General features: G+C 43.7%; 1 protein-coding gene across 1 annotated transcript in view; it reads right to left on the bottom strand.

Moving 5' to 3' along the window:
• SLC25A13 (solute carrier family 25 member 13) overlaps nt 1-18,234 on the bottom strand; it is a 587,939-nt gene that overhangs the window by 18,809 nt on the left and 550,896 nt on the right. The window contains exon 15 of the mRNA XM_069211738.1: nt 12,974-13,112. Within this exon, the coding sequence (XP_069067839.1) occupies nt 12,974-13,112 (139 nt within the window). The remainder of the gene's footprint in view (nt 1-12,973; nt 13,113-18,234) is intronic.

Raw genomic sequence — 18,234 nt, 5'->3', positions numbered from 1 at the left:
AGCCTAAAGCACATTTTTTTTCAGAACTTTTCCTGATTTAAGTCTGCATATATTTCAAATTGCACTTCTGATTTCAGTTCGAACTGTACAGCCTGATGATCTTCAAAACCCTGACACTAAAGCAACAATTATAACTGACAAAAATAACAATGATGAAGTCAGTTCTGTAACGCTGTAATTTCTAGCCAAGAATTTGGATGCTGCCATTTGGAAATCTCTCTCACACTTCAGTTCGCCTGTACCAATAGATATCCTCATTTCACCGGCTTCTAAATACATTTTTGTCCATTACGTACCAAATAAGCCTTTTGCTTATTGTGATTCTAGATTACCTGAATTGCTTTCTTTTACTTTCACCCTGTTGATCGTTTTCTTTCGAACATGCCATTATATTCTGTCTTTTTCTATTTGCTTATTTAATGGTGTTATGAATACTTAGTTACTATATTTTTAAAGTTTTAGATGCACATTTTGGCTATTTATACAAAGTGTTCAGTACTCCAGGTCATCCTAATTAGGGCAGAATTTTAACCCTTTCAGTGGTGTTTGTGCACCTGTGCTGGAGATGTTTTTTTTTTTTATTGCACTTGGGTTTTCAGGCACATGCACCTGTTTGATCGCTTTGTGTATCAATACAAACACATGTTTTTTTCCTGCTAACTCAGGGATATGTATTAGTGCAAACCAAACAACAATATGGTATTGCTGCTTCAAGGTATAATGAACAATGTGGACAAGTATTCATAGTTTAACAAGTTCAATCAATATTTGTTGCATTTCTCAGATGTACAAACATAAATCACGGAACGCTAATCAAATACACGTTGGCCTGAGTGTCTAGAGTTCCTCAACAACTATTTGTGGGTTTTCATAGGAAACGTAGATTGCACAATCAATAATGTAATATTGTAGCAGATAACAACATTGTGGAATAATCACTCTTTATGGTGCACTGTTCATTTGATGACAGATATTGTAGCCAGGACTGTATGAAAAGTATAATTTCTACTATACGGCCTATGATACCTATTGGTGCAATCCAGACCTCCCCTGCTCTGACTGGCTGAGCAACAGAACACACTGAACATGGCATTCAACATATTTTTAGCATTCCAAAACATGATAATTCCTTTCTATGTCGTAAAGTAGGAACTGAGGCTTGCCCTCAGTTTTGTTCCTTTTCGGTCTACTGAGTGTGTGTCTACCTGACATGTATGGGTTGAATTAGGAAAAGGATACTTGGAAAAGCACCTGCAAGCAAAATGCCGATTTAGGATACCTGTCTTTTGGTCACAGATTATCACCCCCCCCCCCCCCCCCCCCCGGTCTGTATGGAAAAAATAGATTTTATTGCTGGGTCCAACACAGCGCTCACCAGGACTGACCGGCTTGGAGGACAGTCTTAACAGGTCATCTGTAAGATTTTCAGCACTTTTTTCCCCTCTAAACATAATAGTTTACTTAAGTGATCCTCACGTATTCACAGACTCTCCCACCCCACCCAAGGCTTGCAGTGTTGCCCTAGGTCTTCTGACTGTAGGCTTATCAGACATGGGTGGATTTTTCATTGGTGTGAGGGGATATTTTCAAAGAGGGATATTCCATGGGAGATGTCCGCAGTATTTTTGTGGAAGGTTGGCCAGAAGCCAGGGGAACCCACCAACAGACCTTTCTGAGAACTAGACACACTGAGGAATGCACAATGGTGTGGTTTCCATATATCCCAATATGTTCCACTACCCAGAATTCTTGCAAATATCAAACAATGGCTAAAAAAACAAACATTGTTCAATTTTCTGTAACATAAAATTCTAGAACTTTAAGCAAATCGCAAAAGTCCTATCACTGTATGTCCCCACATGTCTCCCGATAAAAACAGTAACCAGCAACTGTAGGTGGGGCTACTGTATAAGACAGTAATGGGCCAAAACTGTGATCATGTGAAGGCCACTTTGACACTACACTGACTTCACATAGTGACATATTTGTCCTGTATCGGTCATTTATGTAATGGGGGTACTGTTTTTATTGAGAGAATTGTGGGAAGACTGGGTGATGGGAGCTTTGCCGCTCCCCACAAATTCCAGAACTTTGTCACAGAAATCTGAAGAAGTCCATCTAATCAATGTTTGACCTATTCAGGGATTTCGAAGTAAGAAAAATAGTGGCATTGAGCAACCCGCACCACTGAGGTTTAGAGTTCAGAAATGTTTGGGGACTGCAGGTTTACTTGGATGCCGGATGACCCCTTGGCCACACCCTTAGATTCATTGTTGAATCGATGTGGGGACTTCTTACTTTGATATGAGAAGGGCAACAGCATTTTTGGGAGGTGAGTGTGTTGCACAAGTTATAAAGTCCCTTTGAACCAGAACTTTGAAAATAGTCATGATAGTTAGCATGGTAAGAAAGGAAAGATAAATCAAATTAAGATCAGAGCCTCTACCACGCTGACATCTTGAACAAGATGAAAACAAAAGAGATGGCCAAAAAACAGGCCCCTCATCACTACCATGATGGTACCACAAGGTTCTGCAGACAAGGAAGTAAAAAAGGACCAAGAAGAAATAGGAATGGAAATCAACCCAGCCTCTTAACCAGGTCAAACACGTCTTGTTGCCTGAAAGCAGTACTGACACTAAAACAAAACACTTTATCACTTTCACTCAGTAAAGGATGGATTCAGATGGGAAATCAACGAAAGTTGTCACTAAAGGAAGAAAGGAAATCCTGATGATACAGAAATAAAAAAAAGTGTTACTCAGGTCCACAAACACGGAACCAGGAAAGCAAGGTATGAACACATCTGGAAGGTCATGGCCAAAAAACAAAAGGAAAACACATGCAGTAATCTAAAAAACGTGCTTGGCCTGAAAATAAAACTCACATCTACAAAATCCTGCCTCGAGATCTTTGAATGTCAGATAGTCCCCATCGTTTAACACAGCAACCACAGGAAATTATAGTCTATTGTAAAAGCATAGCACAACCATATGTGGGACGGACCACAGAACCGTAAATGGATCAACCATTAGCAAGATACAGCCACTGAACAAACCTGCCAAAAACACAAAGTCACTTAAATGCACCTTAGAGCTCAACCACCACAAATCTAGCACTCCACAAAGAACACCCACTATTGAAGTAGAAGAAGAAAACAACAGCCAAAAACACCACCACAGCAGTCCAAGAGCAGCTACTGCCAAAGCAATCAAGGAAATTACAACCAGCACAAACATAATGAAGAGTCTCCCTATCATCGCATTTAAGTAACAAAAGACCAGACTACACCTATGGCAATAAACTTTGAAAAATAATCCCATCCATATGAGACTCTGCCAATGCCTCCACCCAAGTAAGCTAGAATAAACAATTAGTGAAGAACGTCAGTATACAAAAAGAAATAAGGACAACAAATAGATTAAAAGAAACCAACTTTCCACTATATCACCCACAAAAGGAACATAACATAGAAACACACAACCCAGGACTGACTAGCGCATGGCCATGTAAAACTTTCCCCCAAAAATAAGCATGGACTTAATCAACTTCCTTACTAAACATGAAATTCTAGTCCTCAAAGGAACATGGTCCTTGACCCCTTGGATGATTCCACGCTATGCCAATCATTCAAAATTCATAATTCAGTTACCCAGCACAAAAAATAGAGGTCCACACAACTGAAAATTACATTAGAACAAAACGGATTCATGATAACCTACTGATGTGTGAAATCACATTACTTAACGAACAAGTTATTTATCTTTGGTAACGCCTTATCTGGTAGAGACATTCTAGTTGCAGATACCTTACCTTTTGAATTTCCCCCAGACATCACTGGATTTAGAGATTTTTCTTGGGTAGTACCCCAGAGTGCCATTAGGTGGCATCGATCTGCTCTGCGTCTATCATCGGCATCATCCACACCAGATAAGCTGTTGTGGGTCCTATATAGGCGTCACCCCAGTGCACTGATGTCAGTTTCTTTTCACGACTTTCCACACCAGAAGCGCAGAGCCATGAAGAACACTGACTACAGGTGCATCAAAACTAAGGCTGTTAGAAATGGGGTCTCTGGTTGGCAGTCAGTTTGCACTCTGTTCAAGCAGGGACCCTCACTCTAGTCAGGGTAAGGGAGTTACACTCCTAAGACAACCCCTGCTCACCTCCTTGGTAGCTTGGCACAAGCAGTCAGGCTTATCTCAAAGGAAATTTGTAAAGTATTTGTACAAAAACACACAGTAATACAGAGTAAACAATACAAAATGGACACCACACCAGTTTAGAAAAATAGCCAATATTTATCAAAATCAACTAAGACCAAAACGACAAAAATCCAACATACACAAGTCAAGCATAGAAAACAATGAAGACATCGTTACACAAAGTACCTAGTTTGCGTTAAAAGTAAAGCCGCACGGGCAAGCATGCTCGGAAAAGTCAGGGATGAGTCGATTCCTTATTCGCAAGTGAGACCATGAGTCGTTTCTTCTCCGGTCGGGTAGGAGATGCATCGTTTTTCTCTCCCGCAAGAGAGCGATGCATCAATTTTCAGACAGGACGTGGGAAATCCAGCCACATGGTGATAAAAAACCGTGCTGTCTGGGTTTGTGTCGATTTTAGCAGCCAAAGGCAGGTGTTGTGTGGTTTCTCCAGCTGCGATGCAGGTTGTGGGCCATTTTTACTGCCGCGTTGCAGTTGGTGCGTCAAAATTTTCCCTGCACGGCTTCCACTGCGTGGATTTCAATCCTTGTTCTACCAGCTTCACCTTTCAAGGGCCCAGGGACTGGATAGGGCACCACTTGGCAGGGGTCTCACCAGGGAGTCCAGGTGCTGGCAGGGGAAGTCTTTGATGGCCCAGAGACTTCGAAACAGGAGGCAAGCTCAGTCCAAGACCTTGGAGACACTTCACAAGCAGGAATATACCACAAAGTCCAGTCTTTGTCCTCTTTCAGGCAGAAGCAACAACTGCAGGCCAACCCTTTGCCCAAGCAAAGGGGCAGTAATCCTCCTCCTGCTGCTTTTCCCACTGGCAGAGATTCCTCTTGGTTCCAAAAGTAATTAGAAAATCTGGGTGTTTGGGTCCACTACTTATACCCCTTTCTGCCTCTGAAGTAGGCAAACTTCAAAGGAAAGTCTCTGTTGTTCACAAGATCCTACCTTGTCCAGGCCTAGCCCCTGACACCCCCCAGGGGGTTGGAGACTGCATTGTGTGAGGGCAGGCACTGCCCATTCAGGTGTGTCAGCTCCTTCCTCCACTCTAGCCCAGATGGCACATCAGGATATGCAGTCTACACCCCAGCTCCCTTTGTGTCACTGTCTAGTGGAGATTCACAAACAGCCCAACTGTCAGTCTGACCCAGGCAGCGAATACACAGCAGGCAGAGTCACAGAATGGTTTAAGCAAGAAAATGCCCATTTTCTAAAAGTGGTATTTTCAAACAGACAATTAAAAAAAAAAAAAACTTTACCAAAAGATGTATTTTTAAATTGTGAGTTTACGGACCCCAAACTCTGTATCTCGATCTGCTCCCAAAGGGAAACTGCACTTAAAAGTTACTTAAAGGTAGCCCCATGTTCACCTATGAGAAAGATAGACCTTGCAACAGTGAAAACCGAATTTGGCAGTATTTCACTGTTAGGACATGTAAAACACATCAGTACATGTCCCACCATTAACATACACTGCATCCTGACCCTGGGGCTACCTAGGGCCTACCTTAGGGGTGCCTTACATGCATAACAAGGGAAGGTTTGGGCCTGGCAAGTGGGTACACTTGCCAGGTCGAACTGGTAGTTTAAAACTGCACACACATGCACTACAGTGGCAGGTCTGAGCCATGTTTACAGGGTTACTCATGTGGGTGGCAAAATTAATGCTGCAGGCCCACTAGTAGCATTTGATTTACAGGCCCTGGGCACCTCTAGTGCACTTTACTAAGGACTTACTAGTAAATCAAATATGCCACTCATGGAAAAGCCAATCACACATACAATTTACACAGGGAGCACTTGCACTTTAGCACTGGTCAGCAGGGGTAAAGTGCCCAGAGTACCAAAACCAGCAAAAACAAAGTCCAGCACACAGTCAAAACATGGGAAGCAGAGCCAAAAAAGACAAGGGAGACTACGCCAAGGATGCCAGGTCTAACAAAGGCCCTTAAAGGACAGTACCTCTTCCTAGAAATCAGTTAGCGGATGGTTGAGTCAGTAAGGAATCTGCAACTAGGATATGTCTCTACCAGATAAGGTGTTACTGAAGGTAAGTAACTTACTTCAACTGATAGAGACTTCTATTTGCAGATTACTTATCTTTGAATAGATAGCCAAGCAATACTATTCCTGAAAGTGGGTCTGAGATCCAAGGTCATACTAGAACGGTCTGCAGGACTAAAATGCAAAGTACCCGTCCCTACGGACCTGATTGTCCAAGCAGTATTGTTTGGTAAATGTGTGCACAGATGTCCACGTGGCCGCCTGACAGATGTCAAGGACTGGAACTCCACATGCTAACGCAGTGGTCACAGCTGTAGCTTGGGTAGAATGAACACAAACCTTTAGATGGTTGCCTTGAGGCCATTGTGTAGCAGATCTTAATGAAGAGTACAACCCACCTGGAGGTCGTCCGCTACTGCACTGCCTGGCCTTTCTTCCCAGCCACATAACTGATAAAGAGTTGATCAACCACCCAGAACTCTTTTGTACAATCAAGGTAGAAAACAAACTGTCTTTTTTGGGTCCAGGTGGTGGAGTCTCCCCTCTTCCTTAGATGGGTGTGGGGGTGCATAAAAAGTAGACAAGGTGATGGATTGGCCTACGTGAAAGGGCATGACCACTTTTGGCAAAAAGGGAGGCCTAGTGCTAAGCACCGCTGTATCAGAATAGATGGGAAGGTAGGGCAGATATAGTGAACATGCCTGCAGCTCACTCACCCTGCGGGCAGATGTAAAGGACACAAGGAAGGCTGTTTTCAAAGTGAGAAGTCTGAGAGAACAATTGTGGAGAGGCTCAAAAGGAGTAGATATCAAAAATGTCATAACCAAATTCAAATCCCATTGGGGCATAATGCACGGGGATGGAGAAAACGTGTAATATTTTTGAGGAACCTATATGCAGTAGGAGACTTAAACAAAGAAGGTTGATCAGGCAACCTCAAAAATGCAGAAATAGCAGACAACTAATCTTTGAGAGTGCCTGTAGCAGAGCTCTGCTGTGCCACAGAAAGGATAAACCAGATCTGAGAGAGAGGGGCATAAAGAGGGTCAACAGACTTGTCTGTGCACCATGCCACAAACGTCTTCCAACAGGTATATACCATTTTGGTGGAGGGATGCCTGGCTGCCAAGATTACGTTACAGACTTTGGGCAGAAGGTCAAACGCTGTCAACTGCTGTCGCTCAATCTCCACGCAAGAAGGCATAGAGTGGACAGGTTCGGGTGCAGAACCCTCCCCTGCTGACAGAAGATCCTTCAGAAGGGGCAGTCTGATCGGAGGACCGATGTACATGCTCAACAGCTCAGGACTCTCTGCGCCTACTCCGGAACCACAAGGACTACATCGATCCTGTCGTTCTTGATCTTCTTGAGAACTCTGGGCATAAGTAGTTTAAGCGGAAAGGAATACAGGAGGACTGAGTTCCACTTGAGATGAAAAGCATTTCTGAACGATTGCTGCCTTGGAAACTCCAACATGCAAAACTGCCGACATTGTGCATTCTCTGTGGTGGTGAAAAGATCTAACCAAGGCTCTCCCCCCCCTTGCTGTAAAAAAATGTTTTCTCTCCCAGATGGCCGTCCCATCCCAGGATTGACGCATCTGTCACTACTGTCAGATCTGGTTGGGTAAGGGAGAGGGATCTGCCTCTGACCCAGCCGCAGTTTGTTAACCACCACTGCAGATCTTATGCAATTCCCTCCGAGATCTGGACCTTGTCGGAGAGATACCCCTGATGTTGCGCCTACTGGAACTTCAGGTCCACTGTAGAGCCCGCAAAGGCCATCTGCATTGTGTCACCAGCAGGGGGCCATGAGGCCCAGTAGCCTCAGTGTAATTTTCACCAAAATCCAGGATGGCGGCTGAAACATCTGCATCACAGCCTTAATATCCTGGCTCCCAGCTCAGAGGATAAGCCCGAAACTACATTGTGTCCAGAACTGCTTCAATGAAAGGGAGCGTCTGAGAGAGAGTCAGGTGTAGCTATGCCATGATTATAGTGAACCCCTAGCGAATGCAGGAGGTCCACCATAGTCTGGAGGTGGGAGACAGCCAGGGGCAAGCCCGTCTCAATAGCCAGTCGTCGAGATAGGGGAAGACTGAAATCCCAGATCTGAGCAGATGAGCCGAGACCACTGCCATCACCTTGGTGAGCACCCGAGGTGCACCATAAGGTCAAAGGGGAGGACAGTGAACTGAAAGTGCTCGTGGCCTATACTGAACTGCAAGTAACATGTGTGGGCAGGCAGGACGGGAATATAAAAATAAGCGTCCTGCAGGTCCAACGCTACAATCCAGTGTCCTGGGTCCAGGGCAGATAAAACTTGAGCCAGAGTGAGCATTTTGAACTAGTCCATCTTGAGGAAGAGCTTGAGGGATCGAAGGTCTAGGATAGAGCGGTGGCCCTTGTCCTTTTTGGGCACCAGAAAGTAGCAGGTATAGCAACCACGACCTACTTCTGCCACAGGAACACTCTCTATAGCTCCCTTGGCCAAGAGAGCTGTAACTTCCTCGCGGAGAAGGGACACGTGATCCTCCGTCAACTGATCGTATGATGGTGGCATTGATGGAAGGGTAGTCTCGAAGGGGAGTGAGCAGCCCCTTAGGACTATCAGCAAAACCCACCTGTCTGACGTGATGGATTGCCAGCAAAGCAGGTGATGGTGAATCCTACCTCCAATTGGCCCTTGATGGGGAGTCAGAAAGAAAGTCCTAGAGGCTGCTGCAGGGGGGAGGGGAGGTGGATTTGCCAGGCCACTGGCTCCCTGATCCAGGAGGTCGGTTGGTCCCATGCCCTCAGCCATGCAAAGGCTGGTCAGCATATGCGGCATTGTGGGTGGCCGGGAATGGACACGGTTGGAGACATCTTCTGTAGCCAAGAAAAGGGCAAAAGGCAGATTGAGGGGGACGAGGGGCTGCTGTGAGGCGAAAGGACTTGGCCACAGCACAAAAATCCTTGAAGCACTTGAGCGCCAAGTCTGCCTTGTCTCCGAAGAAATGGGTGTCATCGAAGGGCATGCCTATCAAAGTAGCCTGGACAGCCTGTGAAAAGCCAGATGTCCGCAACCAGGCTGGAGGAAGAAAATCTTCTTCCCAAGTGTATCCAACCTTTTAGATTCCCTATCCAGCGGTGTGGAAGGGAACAAGCCCTGGGAAGTGGAGGCTTGGATGACCAAGCTCTCGGGGGTGGGGAGTTGCATCAGAAAGCCTGGGTCTCCAGGAGCAGGGCAATGGCGGTGGGCAAGTATCCTGTTCACAGGAGCCCGTGCTGGGTTTGGACCGGGAACCCAGTAGGAAATCCGTAAGGGCTTCATTAAAAGGGACCATGGGTTCTGAGGAGGAACCTCTGTCAGGAGGTTAGTCATAACTCACCAAAGGCAACTCAAGGTCTAAGACCTCAGCTGTTCTTCTCAACACCACTGAATAAAAAGCTCCCTCCTGCCTAGCCACGGTAGTAGGAGAAAGCATGCCAATATCTGGAGAAGTAACCAGTCTGCTGGCCTCACTGAAGTCTGTATGTCAGTCCAGCAACCCCTCCCATTCCTCACCGTAACCTACCCCATAAGAAAGGGGCTCAGGATCCAACAAAGGAGGCAAGGCTCCTGCCTGCGTCAGAGTAAGTGTTGTACAATGCCAATCCGGCTCTGTTTCGGAGTCCACAATGAGAATGGGGATGGTGCTGCCTGTTGGCGCAAGCGGAGCAGGGAGTGTCAGGACCAGCATCAGTAAGGTCAAGGTGGTACGACCGACACCTGTCTAGGTACAGGAAGAGATCCTTTGGTGCCAAAGCCGCTGGCGTGAAACCTGAGGGGGTCCCTTTCCGAATCCACGGGGCCCAAAGGCGCTCCCGCGGAGGCAGTCTGCCCAAAAATTAAGCTCATAGCCTCGTAAAACTCTTGGAGTTGGGTGGGTTTGCTCTGGCTTCCAGAAACTTAGGGAGGCGCAGAGTCAGCCCAGGCGCAGTTTCCTTGGAATGAGGCCTAGAATGCCGACGCTCTTGCATCACATGTCTGCAGAAGGACAAAGAGAAGTCAAAGAACGCTTCAACTTCTTGCTCTTCTTCTTGTGCCTCGACTTACCCGATTGCCTCGTGAACTTGGAGTGGGTTGACGACTATGGAGGACTTGGCGACCACTCATGACACCTTCCTGCTGACCGGGACCTCGACTTGCACGAGCGTCAGGCTACCATTAGCTTCAGGGACCGCTCCCTCTAAGCCTTCGGATGCATGGCCCAACACTTCCAGCATGACTTAGGGTCGTGGTCCAGGCACCAAAAACACGAGGTGTGTATCTGTCACAAACATCGTTCTAGGGCAGGCACCGCAGGGCTTAATCCTCGGTCTTCCTCGCCAACATCCTCGACGCACCAGTAGTTAAAAACTGAAAAAAGTCAACAGAAGTAAAAAAAAAAACAGTCAAAAAGTGACTATTGCGTAGCTACTTTCAGATCGGCACTAGCTGGCGCCGAGAGAAAGGGAAAAGACATCAGCATGTTAGGGTGATGCCTATATAGGGACCTGTGACATCGTGTCTGGTGCGGACGATGCTGAAGACGGGCGCAGAGACTATCAATGCCACCTAACGGCACGCAGTGTTACTGCTCGGAAATTCTCCTAATCCAGTTTGACACCTGGGTGAAATTCAAATGTAAGGAATCTGAAACTAGAAGTTACCATCAGATAAAAAAAAGAAAATAAATTGACAGGCCATAAACCCTTTTTCGTTTCAGACACAAGTTTGGAAGAAGTAAACTCCTTCACATAGTTATGGCTGTTGATCACAACCATATTCAAGTAGGACAGAGAGGAGATATCCAAATGGGAAGAGAAATCTAATGCCTCGCTGAATGCAATTCATAGGATAGCCCGCTCCCATGGTCATTGTTTTTTCACCACTCATTGGTCAGTCAGTTACCTAATAAAGGCGAAGGTCAGAGTCAAAATCTCCTGTGCTGCAGAACTATGGTGCCCGGACAAAAAAAAAAAAACACATCTAAAATAGTATGTCTCAAAAGAAAATTCTGGAAATCTATTCTGTTGCTTCCACCAGGATTCCCTAAAGTCATGTTGGAATCTCACATAGGCTATTAGTCCACCCTGAATGGATGCTAAACGGCCCCAATGAAGTATCGCCTGAAAAAAACACAAGATAAGAAAGAAATCGGATATATATGTTCTGGAGAGAACGTGTTGATATGAGCCACAAACAGGATTTTATCAGCCTGGAGAAAATAACATAAAACACTGGCCTAGACCCGATCTTTTATTACCTTACTGCAAATGCTATATACACATCCTTTAGTACTTCCACATACTGGGCCAAGCAGACAGTTTCGTCGCCACTAGAAGGTACAACTAGACCTCATAAAGCTACCAACTCACAGGGAAAGGAGACATTTTAATTTAGCCAAAAGCAGTTCTCCTCCACAAAGAGCCCCGCTAAAAAGGAGAAATCTAGTCTCCCTGTAAAACTGCATGTGCAACCTAAACCCACATATTGTTACCCTGTCCCAAATATATTTAAGAGCATTCTGGAGCAAATAAAATGAAGTCTGATTAAGAACGCATCTTCTTCCTGTTACGTGACATGTCAGAACCACTGGCAAAATGCCTGGACAGACGAATGCATCAAAAGCTGGGACTTCTGAGAGTCAAATTAGGCAAAAAATACAAAATGAAGGAAACTAAGCCCTCATAGACTCACTTACATCAGTTCCCCGCTGAAATTTCAAGCTATTGCCACATTTCTGCAAATTGTAATGCTATGTACTACTCAGACGATTCCGACATAGATGTACAGGTAGACACAGCAGAATCTGAGATCAGCCACTGAGCCTGGAAGCGAGAGGACCTAGTCCAAACCTATCCCATCCGATATTGCACGGCTTTATCTATTTTTACATGTTTGTTCCCTACATATTATCTGATAAATACATGTAGTTTTTAATTTTTTTTACATTTTGCTGACGTACTATCATGCGAAAGGCAAGCTCATTACCGAGTTCACCAACAATAAATTCAAACTCTGAACACTGGATGATAGACGGTAAAGAAAAAAACTTCCCTAGGTTGTACACCTCATACGGTTGGCATAGTGCTGTATCAAACTGGGCTAGAGAAAAGACAAGTGGGGTCTTGGTGTGGTCTGGAATCTATTTAGATACGTATGGAGGTAAATACGGTCTCATCCCAGTTACAGAAAGTTTTCTGTTGAAACTGATAGTAATGTTCTTATGTGCTGGGTTAAGGGAAGGAATGGGCATCAGGGCTCCAGTAAACAATTTCTACTTACCCACATGTGAAGGTCTTGCATTAAATGTGCTTTTGCCAATGGATTTTTTTTTTAGTAAGCTTAGATGACATCAGGAAGAGCTCGTAACATTCAGTGGGGTTTGAGAAATGCAATGCACTCCAACACAGATATGACCTTCATCAATAAATATGTTATCTTTAAATTGTATTTTAAGCCATCAACTGGCATTTATGAGGAAACGAAATGGCTCTTTAACATCAATGTTGAAACATAGCTCTTGGGCCAAATAAATAAAACCAGTTCTCAGCATCAGCATCTACCTATGGTTTTAAAGTGAGCTATTCTCTTGCCACAGTTCTAGCATTAACTAATACACCTTTATTTTGTGTTAATGGTCTGCAGATGACAACTGAAACGCCACCTGTTATATCTATCGTTAATAAGACGTCTCCACCAAAGTCTGCCAAATAAATAGCTAAACGGCATGTGTTACAAGCTAACTTACCAGCTATAGCTCCTGCTAAAAGCAGATAACCTGGGCTAACTTGTCCATCTTCATTTGCAAACGAACTCTTCAGATGTGCATAACATGGAAAGTAAATGGCAGAAAAGGGGATGTCACGCAGAAAACATGCCTTTGCACCCTGAAATTAAAAGAAGAAATATATGTTTTCAAATGTACATTAAGAATGAAAAATGCATCAAATGGGTTCGAGCAATATTTAATTTAAAAAGAAAATGTAAAATGAACGGGATAAAAAGATTCTAAAATGTTGCTATATCATACTCAGCATACCCTTATATGTCTACATCATGACACATGATAAAGAAATAAGACTACAATATTAGAATATGCAAATTATTTAAGGGCACTAGTATGTACAGGTGTGGCCTTTCTTTGCATGTGATCCAACTTGCACAATTGGAAAACGACCTTAAAAATTAGGGGTATCCCAGATGGCTTCAATGGGTCAAATAACCTTCAAATTAAGACTGTGGGAAGGTTCCAAAACACACCTCAAAATAGTTGTAACACAAAGATTAACATAAGGATTCTAAAAAGGGGAAAGTTGCATTTCATTATAAACATCCACAATCGTATGCTACAAACGGCGTGTATAAAGCAATGTGCCCCGAGTGGCAGACATGTAGCAAGGAAGAAAGTATTTGAACACTGATAAAAAAAACTCCTCCGAGGTCTTTAATTCTATCATGGAACCAAACTACACATTCTAAAAAGTGTATGCTGGTGTCCCACCGTGACTGAACCAGTTTGCATGAACCGGTCACACAACAGTCACATACAGAGGCACCGATTTGAAACGGCGAACTTTTCTGACACAGTGTGGGCAAGATGCAACTAGTGAAGTGATGCATGCCTTCCTTGAGTTGCTGCATATCATTTCCTGAACCAGAGGCACTGCAGTTCATACGGCATTCTTTTTGATTTAGTTGTCCAGGGTGCACAGAAGATTTCAAGCCTAGTGGATCATAAATTAACAGTCCTTGTTAAAAATTAGGTTGCTGGTTGGGGGGGTTGAAACTCTACTCAAGCAGCAACCACAATCTTTGTGTCGGCGAGACACAAGTCAACCACAAATTAACGTTTGCTCTATTGCTGGTAGCTTAGTACGAATGCAGTCAGGCTTAACATAGAGGAAAGGTGTAAAGCAGCTATTCTTAACCTGTGATACGGGGATCCATGGGGGTGTGCAAAGCCTAATCAGGAGGTCCGCAGCTGAATAGAAAATTTAATAATATTAACAGATGAATAAAGTACCTCAAATCTGGGTTGTGGAGCGCTGCGCAATCCTGCCCTGAAGATGCATTGCACAGGTGCAGTTCTGAGATTCTGCGGGACTGCAATGCGAAGCCCTGCTTCGTTGAGGATGCTGTCAACAAGCGTCTTGTGTTGCGAAGGCCTGTGTCGAGGACGCGTTGTGCAGCAGCAGTTCTGAGAAGACTGTGGGCTGCGATGCGAGGTTCGCATTGGGGATGCATCATGCAATGGTTCTGAAGCAGGGCTGCAAGAAGATGCTTTGTGCTGCGTCTGTTCTGTCCACAAGACCACAGTTGGGATGGCGGAGTACATTCTGGTTTACTTCCAAGGGTGCATTGGAGTGGCACCAACTGGGGAAAAGGATTCAAAGCAGAGAGCCCTGGTGTGGGGGTTCAAGGTGGTTGGAGCCTGTTTTATGCCTGAAGCTCTGCTCAGAAAGCTAAACAGCTAGCTGCTGGAGTCACTCTGGTGGCCCTGGGCTGAAGATGCCAGTCCAGTCCTGTCACTCAGGCAGCAGAGCAACAGAATAATAGTCCTTCTTGCAGAGAAACTCAGCAATCCTTCTGAGTCATCCATAGGTCCAGAGGTGTACTGAAGTCTTAGGTCCGAGGGTCCTTTATTTATACCTGGTGTCTACTTTGAAGTAGGAGGTGGTTCTGGTGGTTTCCAACCCCAGAGGTGCTTGGAATTTCCTGCCTCCCTGCTCTAGCCCCAGCTTGTCTGGAACCACAATAGATCCGTGTCAACCCAATCCAACTTTACCATTAAGAGGGTTTTAAATTACAATTCTTTAGACACCAAACTCAACATTCTGACTTGCTCTCAATTGAAAGTTAGCACTTATTAAATGTAATAAGGCAACCTGATGTTATCCTACGGGAGAGGTAGGTCTTGCAATACTGAAACATGAACTTATGAGTTTTTTCACCACCAGGACATTTACATTTTAAAGGTACATGTAAAACATTTTACATACACTGCACCAATCCTCTGGGCTTTTTAGAGCAACTCTGTGGATGACATGTATTAAAAAGGAAGGTTAAGGCTGGAAAGAAGGTTTACTTTGCCAGGTCGATTTGGTAGTTTAAACTGCATACACATGATGCAATTGCAGGGCTGAGACATGTTTAAAGGGCTACTCAAGTGGATAGCACAGTCAGTGCCCCATGCCCACTAGAAGCATTTCATTTACAAGAAAAATATATGGTATTTTCTGTATCATGCGGATTTTCGTGCGTTACACACCAAAAGCCGCATGTTATTATCCAAAAACCAGTAATAGATTATTTATCACACCTGGTAAATAATGTACCATCGGGTAACTTTATTTATGAGGTGCAATACATAGCACCTTCACTAGGTATTAGGCCCAAAGTGACTATTTTTCAGTCGAGCGGCTTATTTTCGCCTTTGAATTTACTGATGTTTTCACCAGTATATCACTATAGTTAAGAAATGTCAAAAGTGAGAGGAAACGGGATAGCCGTGATAAGAAACGGAGAAGAGAACATTGGTAGAAATTTAAAGATTACATTTTTTTTCTCCTTAACAAAGCAGACACGGAGAAGCCAAAATTATGACTCAGCCATTCAGAGCGAGGAAAGAAAAGGGCAGAGATCTGGAGAAGAGAGAGCACATCGCAAACAACCTTAAAGGTCACAGAAAATGGAGATGCATCTTCATACAATTTGCAACAGAACAATTTCAAGTAATAGTCCCATCAATAGTGTTTACGAATTCCAATAGACAGGCTCGATGTACACACTGCCATTTCAACCTATTAAAGCCACAGACAACCAATTCTCCTTACCCACACAAAATCACAGTATTTGAGCATGCTGAGGAAATATCCCAAGCTTAGCCAGGTTGTAGGGGCTGCAGCATGAGTAGAAACGTTGGATAGTGAAATAAGATACTTTGCATGTCTCTAAAATATTAATAAAGCTGCCAAGCACTCTGAAAGGTAGCGGGCGGAAGATGGGTTGCATTACACAAAAACACAAGTTTTCAGTTGACAAAATAAGTTGAAATGAATTACATCAATAGTGAAAGCAATGAAAACGCAAAAGATGGTGCTTGCCACGCAGGATACTGGGTAAAAGTGCTTTGAAGAGAAATCCGTGAACAGGTGCCAAAAGTCACAATTACTAAGTAGTACACACACACAACATGGTCTACATCTAAACATCGGCTGATAACTGGCAATGAGCAACCACATGAGAATGTAATGTATGTGAAGTGGAAATGTGGCCCATTCTCAATAGTCTCAAGTGCAAACTGTGGTGTAGTGAAATGACTCGTAGGGCTGGGTAGTCAAATTGCTGCCTTAAAAATGCATTTATGTTCAAGAGACAAGTCAACAAAAAATACCTGACGTAGGCAGTGGATATTAGGGATTAATGAGAGTAACGACACACAGAATCACCCTGATTATATATATATATATTTTTTAAGTGTTTCTTAATCCCCTGATAAGAAGATATGAGCCTAATTCAATTTCAGTTAGGTAAGATAAAGTTATATGAACACCATATATCACCACCTTGCTCTATCCTGCCAAAATGCTATTTATGTTTCGGAATGTGAATATGCTTTTATTATTATTACACACAAGCTTTATTCGGCCAGCAGACCATCAAAGCAATACAAATAAAAAGCATCATAAATAAGCAATACAAATGAACCATATACTGAGTTTACAAAGAGATTAATGTCCATTCTGTCCAAACTAAAATCAGTTAAAATCATTATAAATAGAAATTACGTATACGCCATGCCTCCACTAAAAACTTACTTACAGCATAAATTGACACACTTTAATTATGGCTTTTTAAAATTCTCAAAGCTAAAGTACATTTTCTTAACTTCAATTCCCGACAAATGCCACGAATCCATTTAGACCTAGGGGTAAAATAAGCAGGACAGAAAAACAAAGTGCTCTACTGTTTCCGGGGAGTTACCACACACAGGGCATATGTCAGACGTTAAATTGGATCCCCATCTGCTCGTCAGGGCCATTAATGGTAATGTTCCGAAACGGAGTCTGGCATACAGTCCTTTGCCTAATAGATCAGGTATTATATCTAGATATGATTCGAATTCCGGGTACCATTTGAAGTCAATAAAAAGGTTAGTTAGGCGACCACTAGATTTGGAAACAATATAATTGTTCTGTACATGGGACCAGTAGGCTCCCTTCAATACTAGGACGTGGGATTTCTCAAGTTGATAAGGGTTCTCCCATAAATCTCTCAATCCCAATAAACAGAACCAGCTCGATACATATTTTATCCATGGGATAGAGGTAGAATTAGTACATTTTAGCAATTCTAAAAGTGAGGACTTATATACGACCAATTCGGGGACTATCCATAGCCTCACCCAATACAGCAAAGGTCGTAAAATAATTAAATCAGCCATTCGTTTTAACCCTAAGTCTAAAAATAAAGGAACTAATGGGGTGCTAGTGGGACATGCACATAGTGCCCGAGCAAAGTTATTCTCAATTTTAGTCAATCTGCTACTATCTGACATGCCCCAAATCTCTGCTCCATAGACAGCAGCACCCTGCGCCTTAGCCACGTAAATCTTTAATGCTGGGGATACAGCTTTGGCAATAGTACTCCTATAAAGGCGCAATATGGATGCTGCCCGATGTTGCAAGAGCCCGGCACTCTTACTAATCTGTTCCTCCCAATGTAGTGAATCTGTGAGCCTCACACCCAGGTAATCGATGGAACTAACCTGGTCTAAGATAACACCATTTAGCCTTAGGGTGCATTTCTTCCGAGGTCCAGAACGAAGGACCATCAATTTAGTTTTCTTTAGGTTCAGTTCAAGGCCAGAATTCCGACAAAATGAATTAAATTTGTCCACAAGGATTTGTAAACCCATAGGGGTTTTTGAAATAAGTAAAGAGTCATCCGCAAAAAGAAGAATAGGGATTTTCTGATTGACTAAAGTGGGAGCATCATTCTGACATGCCC

The sequence above is a fragment of the Pleurodeles waltl genome, chromosome 10 (genome assembly GCF_031143425.1).
Source record: "Pleurodeles waltl isolate 20211129_DDA chromosome 10, aPleWal1.hap1.20221129, whole genome shotgun sequence".
In the NCBI taxonomy this organism is placed as follows: Eukaryota; Metazoa; Chordata; class Amphibia; order Caudata; family Salamandridae; genus Pleurodeles; species Pleurodeles waltl.
The sequence above is the reverse complement of the archived record's forward strand: the minus strand, read 5'-3'. Positions and strand labels throughout refer to the sequence as shown.